Source organism: Sinohyriopsis cumingii, unplaced genomic scaffold, assembly GCF_028554795.1.
Source record: "Sinohyriopsis cumingii isolate HCF-2022 unplaced genomic scaffold, ASM2855479v2 utg001994l, whole genome shotgun sequence".
NCBI lineage: Eukaryota > Metazoa > Mollusca > Bivalvia > Unionida > Unionidae > Sinohyriopsis > Sinohyriopsis cumingii.
The window spans coordinates 115,901-130,536 of record NW_028316099.1 but is presented as its reverse complement, the minus strand read 5'-3'; the positions used below and the strand labels follow the sequence as shown (position 1 = coordinate 130,536).

At 35.1% G+C, this 14,636-nt stretch overlaps 1 protein-coding gene across 1 annotated transcript in view; it reads left to right on the top strand.

The window, feature by feature from the left end:
• Positions 1 to 14,636, top strand: part of LOC149771286 (limbic system-associated membrane protein-like) — a 48,481-nt gene that overhangs the window by 29,463 nt on the left and 4,382 nt on the right. The window contains exons 4-6 of the mRNA XM_089948666.1: positions 3,541 to 3,745; positions 9,095 to 9,238; positions 14,497 to 14,622. Of these exons, the coding sequence (XP_089804792.1) occupies positions 3,541 to 3,745; positions 9,095 to 9,238; positions 14,497 to 14,622 (475 nt within the window). The remainder of the gene's footprint in view (positions 1 to 3,540; positions 3,746 to 9,094; positions 9,239 to 14,496; positions 14,623 to 14,636) is intronic.

The window sequence follows — 14,636 nt, the reverse complement described above, 5'->3', positions numbered from 1 at the left end:
TGGGCCTTGGGAATTTTTTGATTTAGTTTTCCTACCATTTGATAGGTATGACAAGATCTACATTATTTACCAACATCACTTTTTAATTTTGGCCAATGTATGTGAGTTAAGATCTTGCGATAAGTTTTATTGATCCCTAAATGATCAGCCAATGGAGTTTCATGGGCCAAGCTAAGTATTTCCTGTCTGTAAGGTTTTGGAACTACAATCAATTTGAGCATTCGTCATCAGCAGGTACATTAAATGGTCTCCATTTTCTCATAAGAATTGCATTTTTAATGAAATAATAGACAGGGATTTCAGTAGCTTCAGTTTCACTAACGGTCCTTTCAAACAGGAGATCTCAGGATCTTTTTCGTGTTCGACGACAAGTGATTGTCGTTACTCACCCTGATTAGAATAAAGAGAATGAGTAGCTAAAAGAGGATAACTGTGATCAATATCTTCTGACGGATCCCAACAAGAAGTAAAAGTGACCTCATCAAAAGCCTAACCGATACATGTGTCAGCTAAAGGAATAGTGCCCTTATCAACATCATTCTCAAGAGCTTCCTTTGCCATAGCACATTGTTCCGACTGTCAAGGGTCTTGATACTAAGTCTGATGACAAATGTACACAATGGACAGGAACATCAACAAAGCCGCACTCTTCCTGAATAAGAGCATTCTCATTAGAAGAAGACTTCGTAGAAGAAGGCAACGTACCCGACAATAAAAGACCCTGAAAAGCTACTGTGTCATTTAAAATTATAATAGGGATAGGATTGGCCGAATCACCCAAGAGTAATATAGTACCCTTCGATATGAATGGTTCATAATTCTCCATAATCAAATCAGACAAGGGTTTGTTAGACCCAACAAATGTATTGCTTTCCATACATGACTGTGACCTCGACCTCTTAGAAATAAGAGCATTTAAAACAGGTCTGTCTTGAATCTGATGCAGTTTTTTCAATTTGTAGCAATCAGAAATAACGTGTCCTTTTTCTTGCAATAGTTACACGTAGGAAGAGACAAGGATCTTGAAACAAGCTTATCCGAAGTTTGATTTTTATAAGTTGTGCCAGTTTTAGGTTTAGAAGGGCTTGCATTAGGCTGAAATACTTTTCTGCCAAAAGACTGATGTATAGAAGTCTTGTTTACAAAAGAAACATTATGAGCTAAAGCATAATTGTCAGCGGCATGAGAGGCATTTTCCAACGTCTCGATCGTCAAGATAGATAATAATGTCAGTTCTTAAACTCTTCTACCAATATAAGATGTCTGAGACTCTCGTAAACTTTATTAATCTTTCTAGAAGTGCATCATTTACCAAATTACCGTGCCTTTTCCCATGAAAATTCGACATAGGCCTGGTCAACTTCTTTTTTATAGTTTCCGAATTTTTGCCGAAAGTCATCATGGACTAACTCGTAACCTCTTTGGGTGCATTCTTTAACCACATAATAGTCACCACTTTGGTGAACTGATAGTGAATTATACATATCACTAGCCTTACCAGTGAGTACACATTGTAATAACCGAGTCCAGTGCTCCTTTGGCCATTTCAAATTTTCAGCAACCTTTTCAAAACGAATAAAATATTTGTCTACTTCTCTTTCTCTGAAAGGGGGCACAAACCTAATATTCTTTGAATTTGAACTATGCATGTGTATTTTCAATTGCCAGTTCCATTTGTGTCATTTTACATTGATTTTCCCTACTTCATTCTCTCTCTCCTTATTTATGTGTTTTTCTTGTAACTGTATTTGCATATGTTAAATATAATTCCATTTCTCTCTCTCTCTCTCTCTCTCTCTCTCTCTCTCTCTCTCTCTCTCTCTGTCTCTCTCTCTCCCCTCTTTCTCATATTGTAACTATATATTTTTCTTGTAAGAACATTTGCTCTTTTTCTTTCTCCAACTTCATTTGTTCTTTCTCTTTTTCCAATTTCGTTTGTTCTTTCTCTTTCTCCAATTTCATCATTCTCTTATCCAAATGTAACTGCATTTGCATTTGTTTTTCTCTTTCTTCTTCCTGAAGTTCGATCTTCCTCAACTCTATTTCCATATTGTATTTTAATTCTAATTCCTATATTTTTGTGTCAAAGTCTGATACAGACGTACTGACTGAAACCAAAGCACTTTTATCCAAAACATTCTTTTCTTCCAAGTACTGAACCAAACTATTTCTTATTTCCTGTTTCATTAAAGAAGCCTTTACCTCAGAAAGATCGTATTTTCTGGAAAGTTGAATCTAATCATCATTTTTTAAAAGATCTAACTGTTCCTGGGTAGGATTTGAAATAAAGATTTCTACTTTTGATGCCATTTTAGAAAACGCTTGTCGATCTCACTAAAGATTTCAAAATCTAAGGGAATTCAAATTTTAAAAAAACAAAGTTTTCTGAAATATTTTAGCCAAAATTCAAATATTCCGGACCAACCCCCAATTTATATGTTACGTGTTTAGGATCGAATAAACAGTAACACAGAAAGAGTGAAAACAACAAGCTTTTTTTTAAAATTTAACAAATGATTTATTTTCCTGGAAAAATTCTGTAAAAAAAAAGAACTTACAGTTTCAAGAATCAAATTCACAAGTAATCTAAGAATGATCCACGAATTATTTTGCAAAAGTCCTAGTAATAAATGTTCTAATAATTTCAAGTTCGAATCCTGATCGAAAATCCAAGATGGATGACGATGACGTATGCTGTAGTCAGTACTGTGCTAATCTAATGTTCCTTGTATAAATACAAATAATGGCACTCCGGTGTTGCAAATCCAAATTAAATTTGTAAGGAATGTCTTTGCCAAACTTCTGTATGAGCACTCCTCAAAATATTTCCAGAGAAAAAAGTATTAATCCTTTTGAAATCCAGATGATCTGAAGAAAATCATAGCTCAAAATCTGACTACAACAAACTACCTTGACATTAGTGTAAAAAGCCCCGAAACTAAGAGAGATCTCTCTAAAACAAAGGCTATATTTTATTATAAGAGGCAGTTTCGAAATTCCACCAAGTTGCGAAATAGGGGGCGGGATGGGGTCACGTGATCGTGTTTATCTCATGTACACAGAATATGGCCTTGATTAGACCAATAATTTTATTCCCAGAATTAAAAAAAAGTGTTTACTTCTTAACCCACGTAGTCCCATCATGACCTTGACAACAACCAATCATTTTAAAGTAAAATAGAAGCTTGTTTACAAATTTTAAATTAAGGTCAGCATCAAGGCCAACACCTGGTGTTATGAAATGAATGATTCAGGTCAACCAATTTACTGAACACATATCATCTCCAGTGCATAAATTTACATTGCAATAGCATGTAAGAAAAGAAAAACAAATAAAACTGGCAAACAAACAATTAAATGAAAATAAATATATAATATATATTAAATCAGATATACGTAACTATATATATATATATATATATATATATATATATATATATATATATATATATATATATATATATATATATATATATATATATATATCCTAAAAGATCTGAAAGCGTATGTAAAATCTTCTTTGTAATTCCTATTATTTAGCAGGTGAGATGGTACAAGTACCCAGATTACTTAATAAGCGTGAAAAAACGTGTTCACCCCCCTTACAACACGCGGATGAGCGTGGACAATCCATACAATAGCGAGTGGAACCTCAAGATTAAATATGTGACCCATGAAGACGCCGGGAACTACACATGTAGGGTTGGTGAGGAAGTAATTGTGAATGGTGAACTCATTGTGGAATGTAAGTATACCATCAGTGTGTGTGTGTGTGTGTGTGTGTGTGTGTGTGTGTATGTGTGCAGAGCTTGCATAGGAAGGTAATACCAGTGTTTAGGTCTTGCCAAAGATAGATCGTTTCTTGAAAAAGTGAATTTGTTCCTTTTCGTGCGTGATTGTGCCATGTTTCGTAGTATCAAACGTGTACACAGTCCATACGTCTCTTTATTATACACCTTTTAATTTTTCACAAGTCCGAAAACGATACCCCGGTTTCCGATCCTGTATCATCATCCGTTTAAACGAAACTGGATCTACTATTTTCTCTGTTTCCCGGCAAGCGTAAACAACTTTGCCGTATCCTCGCTTGGCATGAAAAATGAGGGAAGAAAAAAAACACTTTTTGCAAACAAATATTTGGCATCAAGTTCCAAAAACACTTCCAATCCTTTTGTAAATAACTGTCAAAATTATCATGTAATTCCTATGTCAAGTATTCATTTGGCCCACCACCCCCGGCCTCAATAACCTAGCATCTGTCAGAAGCTTTCATTCGTTCAGCTGTTGAAACCTTCCGTGATGCAAAAAAGTAGAATTGCATAATAATTTCAAATTACAATGTATGAGTCTGCTGTCCATCATTCGCCTAAGAATTCGTGCTGTTAACAGTAATCATACTGAAAATGAGTAACTGTTGCACATGCGCGTCATTCATTAACTATGACATTTATGCGTATACCAGTTTATCAATATGTAATTAGTTTCATGATTTAGGGTAAAGATCGTATTAAAAGGTTTGAAATGTTAAGGAATTTATTTTGTTCTTCGGTTAAGGAAAGTAATGTTCATAAATTTTCTTAGCTATTGTAGGTATATGACAAAAAATATTATTCTCATACGAATCATAACCTCAGCACATAGTGCATCGAAATGTATCCATATCTACTAATAACGCAACGTGACCACGCGATAAAGATCACATTACTATGAGAATAACACAACAACTCTCTCTTTCTCTCTCTCTCTCTCTCTCTCTCTCTCTCTCACCCACACACACACACACTGCAAATCATATGGCGAATAAGAGTCCTTTCAAGCCCACTGGATTCAGTAACGGATTACGTGTGTCAGGGATTGATTAAGATAAATGCAACGAACTGACAACGAACAGTGCAAAACTAGCTGAGCGCTTTGGACCCTTAATGAGTCTTTTTCAAAGACAAATGCAAAACATGGACAGGAAAACAAATTAAACATAAAAGCCGTTGTGCTTGCAGAACTTTACAGAGATGTTTCTATATGAATTAAACCTTTACATTTATTGTGTTTTAACTAGTTTATTTCAACTTGTTGCGGATGGTGGAAAACATTTTTATCGACCTAGAAATCGATGAGCCATAACAACATATGTGGTTTTATGTAAATTTATGTAAGCGCAATTATATCCCGTAATATTCATTGTTATAGTAGTAATTATAACATATTAAGCACATTTATAGATTTATTTAAACGAAATGTGTCGGCTGCAAAAGACATTTTTCAACATGACGGAAACTTACGCTCCTTGTTGAGAAGTGCAGTGAGTTTTAGCAATGGCGCGAACAAAGCAAACAGTTTAGAGGTCCTGGGACACCCAGCAGGAATATCTTTACTGTCCACTACGTGAAATAGATGCACTGATTCCAGATCTCAACAAGGACTTAATATACACATATACAAAATATACAAATATAAAGAAAATATACCATGGAAAGTCAAGCAGGCGAGACCAGAGCACGTGAAACACGAGGCAATATGGCGGTCAGAAGAGAAGTGAAACAACTAGAGAAATTCTTTAAGCTGAAAAGGATAGATACGCATGAAGGAAGCTACCTGCAATGCACATATAGAGAAGGTACACAAGAGATAGATATGAGGCACATACAAACGGATAAAATACCTAGTATTACTTCGGTAATGATAGCAATGAAGATAGCACATCCAGAATGTATAAACAGAGTGTACTCCATAAACCTTAAAGGATACAAAGGTTACATCGTAAGACCGAAAGGGATGACACCGATTTTGCCATATGGAGAGATGATTATTGGGAAAGAAAAAGTGATAGTAAAAGAACCAGCACCCCTGCTAAGAGAAATAAAAAAACGAACAGGAGAACTACATGTGACCGACATCCCACTTGAAATTTGACTAGATGAAATAGTAAAACGGTTTGAGGAAAATTTCATATTCCAGTAATCTCAGCACAGAATAGAACTATAGAGACAACATCAATACTAGACGGCACATGAATACTGGAAATCGAAAAAAGTGATATGAGAAAGATCAAGAGAGCGTTCTACATGTTCGGTTTCCTAGCCAAGTCTTGGTATAAAGGATTCATATATGACCGTACATGCAATAGATGTGAAAAAATAGGTCACACCCCATTTAAATGTCCCCAAAATCAAGAAATGACAGCGGAAAGAGTACCAACAACGACAACAACAACAACAACAAACACATCCAGCAGACAAATGGCAACAGAAAAGATGCAGCAACAACAACAACAAATATCACAAGATGGGAACGGAAAAGAACATTATAAGCAGCTACAGCAACAACAGCAACAGCTACAAGTACAGGAAGCAGTAGAAAACAACCAACAAGATACCAAGCAACAAAAAGAACGACAACAAATACAAGAACAGAAAGTACCGATACAAGCAGCAAAAAAACAAAGGATAGATCAAATACAACCACAACAATAACAAGGAAATATAGAGCAACAAGAAAGACAAAAGTCACTACAGAAAGAAACTACAAAAACAAAACAAGGGCATAAAATTCAACAACAACAACAACACCAACAGACTCGAGCCCAGATTCCATTGGAAAATGGACAACAAGAATATAAACAACAGCAACAACAAATACAGATACAAGCAGGAAATAAAGACGTACAGACGACAATAGATCCAAGGAAGCAACAACAACAGAAACAACTAGTCCAAATACAAGAAGAAAAAAAAGTCAACAACAAAAAAACACCAAGCCAACAAGTTATTGAAACCAGACAACAACAACAACAACAACAACAACAAAGGACAATAAAAGCACAACAGCAACTAGGAAGTAAGAACCAACAACAAGAACAGCAAACTTTACAAAGCCTGCAAGGAAAAGAGATTAGACCAATACAATCACAACAACAACATGAAACCAAGTTTATTACAGCAAAAACTGCAAAAACAACTGCAAGATGAGCACCCTTACATAAAGAGTCTAAGAGAAGTTTCATTACAGGAAGAGATTACAACCTTCCAATTACAACAAATCCAGAAAACTCAAGTACTCAAATATCAGAAATAACAAAAAAGCACCAAGTCCCCGCAGCAAGGAAACATAAATCCACATGAACATCCATATACGAGGAGGATACGAGAGGAAGAAGAAAGGAAACAGAGAGTGGAATCGCGACAGATAGAAAATACAAATACAAAACAAATGCAGGAAGAAGCATCACAAATAAGAAAAACCACTAAAGCTGAGCAACGAAAAACAAGCCCAGAAGTACGGAAAGCGCTCAGAGAAATGACGAAAACAAACAGAAAAGAAAAAAGAAGACAACAAGAAGAGGAGGAGAAAAAAAGAATGGAAGAAGAAATTTGGTTTAGCACAGATGAATACATTGACAAAAATATGAATACATAAAATCCTATAACAAGTAAAAGATATTTTTTTTTTCATTTTTCTTAAAACAATAACACAATAGCAAAACACACAAAATGACAATCAAAAACATGTAGGGCAGGAGGGCCTCCCTAAATGGTCTGCGAAGATCAAAAAGGAGAGAGAACCCTCCAAAACAAAAAAAGATCATTTTATTTGTGCACAATAATATATATAGTGAAGACAACACACTTTGCAAAATTTAAAAGAAATGTATTTACCTAGAAAAAAACAATGTAAAAATATACAACAGAACTTACGGTTTTAAGAATCAAACCAAAATTAATCCAAGAGTTTAAAATTAGAAATCCTAATAATAAAAGGTTCTAATGAATTTCAGTCCCGACGAGAAATCCAAAAATGGAAGGCGATGACGCATAAAATAGACAATGTAGTATTGATGTGTCTACATTTCTTTGTTGTACCACGGAAAAAATATTCAAGTGATTGAATTCCGAATGAAATTTCAATAAATGTCTTTGTCCAAGAATTATGTATGGCACTTCAATATTCTCCAGGGAAAAGAATTAATCTTTTAGAATCCATATAGTTTGAAGAAAAATTAAAGTGTAACTCCAACTAGTATCAACAGAAAAAACACAATGAAAACACAATGATATCTAAGTGTTTAAAAGCCGAACACAGATTATTTCTCAAAACATCGGTATTAAATCTAGATACTGCGCAAAACAGATTCATGTATGAGGGTCACGTGATCAATTTCCATAACAAGGTATAATCTTTACATCACGTACTCCGAGGACAGCCACATATTAAGAATGAATTACAAAACGGAAGTTGTTTACTACAGTTGTTAATAATTATGTATCAAGGTATGGAACTATGTCAGCATCAATAAACACAGTTATATATTTACTAAAAAAAAGTCAGGTCAAACTAATTTGTGGAAAATGTCAACAAAATTAAATTAGTATAACATGTAATCGGAACAAAACAAAACAATTTTAAAACTAACAAACAAACAATTAAGCTAATAAAATATTAATTAAATTATATATATATATATATATATATATATATATATATATATATATATATATATATATATATATATATATATATATATATATATATATATATGTATATATATATATATGATATTATTATTTGTATTAAAATATTAATTCTGCCTACTATTATCAAGCTTTCTTTTATAGAATCCAGGATAGCACTTTCCGTTCTGTCTGGTGAATATTTATAATTCTCTATAATTTATTGTATATAGATTGCTTGCTTTCATAGGAATCCGGAATGACTGTGTAAATATATGAAAATTAATTACTAGGTCGTCATGCGAGTGTGTCTGCTACGCACGAATGCATATAACACCGACTGAGTAGTATCATTTTTAGATGATGTGTGTGTGTAGTCACGAGGGTATATGGGCTCGTGTGCGCAGGCAAGGCAATAGGTGCTGTTTTCCCCAGGACTCGGGTTAGAATCTCCGCAGAGTTCTAATTAAAAATTATCTAACCTGTATGATAGATAGATAGATAGATAGATAGATAGATCAGAAATATAGACATACCGTATGCATCACAAATACAACTATTTCCATTCACAAAGTGATAAGCACACTAAACCCATACAAAATTTCACTCAACTAGATGACTTTTTGTTAATTCTTTTTTTTATCATGCAGCTCCACCAAAAATACAGGATACACAGAATATGACTTTTGACGAGGGAGACACGGGCACTATATGGTGTAACGCAACTGGTTCCCCGACTCCAACAGTACACTGGTACTGGAAACCGCCACACCAAACTGACGGAATAGGGCAAGGTGGGTATTACCTTGCTGAATAGACCCATAGTACACTACAGTACTTCGCCAATACAAGTCTTATTAAGTAAATAATTGTAGAAAAGTATACGCACAGACAAGAAAATTAGTTCGTTATAATAACTTAATATTGAGTGTTCTCGTCGTAAGAAAGACATTGGCGCTGTCTTAAAGTTACACAAACTGCAATTTTCGTTCAAAAGAAGAGACAAGAATTGTTTGAGTTGCATTAGTTGTCTGCTCTCTGATTGTTTTGGGTACCTTTTAGAATCATTAAAATCATTAAATGATATATTTTTAAAAAACCTCTTATAATAAAAAGTAAGTTTTAAAGAGGTTAAAGGGTATTCACTTTGTTTCAAAACGTTAGTGTATGACCGAAAAAATATGATTTTCCTCTCGATAAGTCTCGAATACATCCGACGTTGTGAGATGTATGATCGTGCTTTGTACCACCACGAATCTCCGAAGGCGACCTCTTGAAATAGAGAGAGAGAGAGAGAGAGATGGGGTGGGGTAATATCTTTTTGTACGCGTTATGTTTCGATACAAAATGTCGATACAAAAGCTCTGGTCGTCCAAGTACCCGTGCCTGACTATTCATGTCAAAGAACATTTGTATGTCTCCAAAGTACTGCCAAAGCTAAGGAAATGAACCGAACCACACGTGCCCGCAGCAATACACTAGGTATCCATCAACCCCACGACTGACTTCCTGACATAGTACAGCATCTAAACCATGCCACATCCTCCATACAGTCCCGATTGAGCTCCGGGTGATTTTTGGTTGAGTCCCGTTATCAAAGATTTGTTGAGGTCAGACGATTGGAAAGCTGTCATACGGTTTGGAGTACAGTTTTCCAGCGTATGAACATCAGACAAAATAGTGAATATTAACTGGCATTTAATAGTTGGATAATCAGGCAGATGAAATACATTGAGGTGCATGGAGAGTAAATTACAGGGATAGACTGACATACTGTTACCTAATAAATAATACAGTACACTAATATTCAGACCTTTTTAACAACACTTTTACTATTACACTCTTCACTAAACGTTTCAAGAAGTATGTACGCTTGTCTTGTACACTGCATATCCGTATTCTGTATAAATGTGTACTTTATACGTTTGTTCTGTATAGTGCATATCCATATATTATGATGAGTTCTATGTACGCTTGTCTTGTAAAGTACATATCCGTATTTTGTATATATAGGTACTATGTACACTTGTCTTGTATAGTGCATATCCGTACTTTGTATAAATGGGTATTAGGTACGTTACGTACATACACTGCCCGTAAGGAGGCCTGGGCCGAACAATACTTTTAAGTTTATAAAAGTAAGTTTTGATCGAACAAGAACTATGAGATGAACACGGAGAAGCAGATTGATCAAACAGATTATCTCTTCGGATTTTAGTCACTAAAATGTCTTACATGAGATATGTATCAACTGCAAGATTCTTCACTGAATATTTTCAAACAATATTAATAGATTTTCTAAGATACATCATGGACTTCAGAGAGAAAGAGAGAGAGAGAGAGAGATGATGATGATGATGATGATGATGATGATTATATTCTTTTATTCCTCCATTTTCTGAAGATTTTAAGACCAAAAAAAATGCATTTAAATACATAGAATCACACAAATAGTGGATTCGTTACTTATTGAACTATTTCCAATAGCAAACGAATAAATAAATTAAAATCATTACTAAACTATATATATATATATATATATATATATATATATATATATATATATATATATATATATATATACACGACAGAACATTTGAAAATGTATCCTCACAACAAAAACAGTTAGTTTCCTAATCGCTTTGCAATCCAGTACAAGTATTTCTTTCCTTATATTCTGAGTGAGTTCTCTATTGAATCGAATATATAATATCCTTTATCTTAATCAAATACTTGGTAGATAGTCTGATCATATTTATCCATGCCTCAAATTCTAAACGTTCTGATATATCATTTAAACCACCAAGTAGTATAATCAGTATAACATCATCGATCTGATCACAGAAATCACGGTAAATCACTGGAGGCATATACGAAAATAGACTTTCCATCAAGTGGTTTCTGTCGTCTGAGGTTAAGGCACAATTCATCGAAATGTGCAAAATACGGTCATGACTCATTTTGCCACATAGGGGACACAGTCCAGGTATTGCTTGCATTCCTCCAATACGAATTAATGTCCCATATTCCATTTTTCTGCTTGAGTCAGTATAAGCTATTTTCGATTGATCGATCGATCGATCTATTGAGAGAGAGAGATGAAAGGTGAAGTCGTTTGCATTTGCAACATGCAAAATGGAGAAATGTTGGCGTACCTCTATGCTACTTTCATGTACTCTGGTCTAAATTTCTTTTGGATATTGTACTTGTGGAAATTGTATATGATCTGAACACACTGCCAACCAAAATGACTGCTTCCATATTCTTGAAAATCGGCCTCAGTTAGTCTAAGGTACACTATCATTAGCAGCTATTAAACGAGGTAAAACTAGTTTTGCGCGTCAAGACTTCTGATTGAATAACCAAATATATACAATGTAAAAGATTTATCTGCTTTTTTATAATTTACATCTGACGTTCCACTCTGCGCTATAGTCACTAGATACGCGACTCTGCAATCTAACAATTTGCTATCCAGTTTTGGATATTATCCCGATCATATATGAGGTCACGTCTGTGTGTTAAGAGCAACAAATTAGTTCCAGACGCGTGGCCCTAATACTGTGTTAATTTTCATGACATAAGGAAGTCAATCTAATACATCGCTTGGACGTAATTTTAAACTAAGCACGATTCTTTCAAAACAGTGCATCAATGTGTTTTTGCAAAACGTATACTTGACGATGTGCTTAGTTTTGTACGATGTAAAGCTCTTCAGTTTCTGTTGTAAGCAAATATAGCTTGTAGTTCCCAATCCCATAATGTCTGCATACAAGTGATCAAAGTAAACCAGAAATTGTGAAGTTTGTTGAAGTCCAGGAATTGAAAATGACCGAGCGGAACCAGCAGGGTTTTTTTTTAAATTACATTTTATAGATGCACATCTGAAGTAAGGGTACGCTGTATACTCTATGACCCATATTACACCCATTAATAATAAAAATAATAATAATGAGGACTTTGTATGGCGCCTAAATTTTAGAAGCTCTAAGCGCTTTACAACATTAGACAACACATATAAGATAATAAAAAATCATATATAATGATATGATTACAAAAACAACCACCATGAAATTAGAAAACATAAAATAAACATGCTGAAGATATTAAAGGTAGCAAATATTATCAGGTCTTTAAGTTTGTTCTTGCAGTCGAAATATGTGAGATTTAAGAGCACTCTTGAATAGGATAACTGTGTCTTTGTGTTTAAGTTCAGTGGGCAATTCATTCCACGTTGCTGGGCCCTGGTATGCAAAAGAACGTTGTCCATATGACTTCGTTTTCATAGTGGGAATAATGAGTATACGATTGTCAGAAGAGGAGCGTAAGTATCTTGCTGGTGTGTACACATGGGTGAGGTCGGATAGGTATGTTGGACTAGAGTCCGACACTGAAACGTAGCACAGAGAACAAATTTTGTATTTGATTCTGGATTGAATGGATAGCCAATGTAGGGTACAGAGCAGCGGGGAGGTGTGCTCTGATCGTGGTACTCTAAGCATGATCCGTGCAGCTGTGTTTTGAACTTTTTGAAGTTTCTGGAGTACATATCGAGATGAACCAAACAGGACTGAGTTACAATAGTCCAGTCTTGAAAGTACTAATGAACACACAAGTGTTTTAGTGGCCTACACTGAAAGATATTTGCGAATGGAGCTGACGCGTCTCAGCTCAAGATATGCAGCTTGTATATGTTAATCACATATTTGTGCAATGTGAGAGTACTGTCCAGAATAACACCTAGGTTTCGTACTGATTGTGTGAATTTAATGTTGATGTTGCAGATATTTATTGTTTGAGGTAAAGGATGTGAATGAGAAAGTATTTGTGTTGTGATCAGAATGGCCTCAGTTTTATCATCCTTCATCTGCAGCTTGTTACATGTCAGCCATGATTTCACATGAAATGCACCTCTCTACACCTTGGATGGTGGTATCAACTTCAGTTGGGTGGCTAGATTTGTATAGTTGGGTATCATCAGCGTACAATTGGTGAGACACTGGATGATGATATATGACACTTGAGAGCGACTGAGCGTATAGAATGAAGAGAACATGTCCAAGAACAGACCCCTGTGGAACACCACAACATAGATCAACTGGGCTGGAGTGTATTCTATTTGCAGACACAATTTTTGTCCTGTTGATCAAGTAGGACTTGAACCACAGTAAGGCTGTATCATGAATGCCAAATACATGCTGGAGACGGTGACGTAATATATCATGGTCTATTGTGTCAAATGCTGCAGGCAAATAAAAGAGGGTGAGGACTGTAATCTTTCCGCTATAAAAAGCAGAGGGAATGTCATTAACTTCTTTTTAGAAGTGTAGTTTCAGTACTGTGGCAAGGGCGAAATGCAGATTGTACATTGCTAAAAAGACTTTTTGAATTCAGATGAGATACAAGCTGGGATAGAACAACCTTTTAGAAGATATTTTATAAAATGTGAGATTAGAAACTGGGCGGTAGTTCTTTAAATCGTTATGGTCTAGTGTTGGTTTCTTTAGCAGAGGCTTTACAATGGCAGTTTTGAAAAATGATGTGAATTCCCCTGATGAGAAAGAGGTATTAATAACATCAGTTAGTGAAGGCAATACTGGACCTAAGCACTCAAGCAGCGGTGATGTTGGAATTGGATCAAGTTCACATGACTTTGGTGCACTCTTCAGCAGGATTGTACGTACAATATCCACAGAGACAGGTTCAAATGCTGTAGAGCGTCACCGATGTGATGGAAGTTTTGCAAAGCATACCCATCACATAAATCGACATCCATAAGCCTATGGATATATATTTTAAATTATTTTCGTAAGAAGTCAGAAGACAGTAGTGGAACTTCCTCGCAAATGAAGAGCAACCAATGTTTTAGATAAACAAGAATGTCTCGCATATAAACAAAAAGACAAGAATTTCACGGCCAGTTTTATCACGGCATCGATTCTTTCTAAGAAGGTCATCATCCTTCTGTGTGACGTTCTGTTTAAATGTCAATCTGAAATCTATGACATACATACATTTGTATTTAGTTTTTTCAAGTTTAATTGTTTTTCAGACAGTCAAGCGGAAGGAAACAGACTTGTGCTGCATAATATGAGCCGTTACTATGACAACATATATGTTTGCTTGGCCAAGAATAGCGTTGACGAAGAAAGAAGAGAGATCCGAATCCGTGTCAAGTGTACTTCCCCTTCC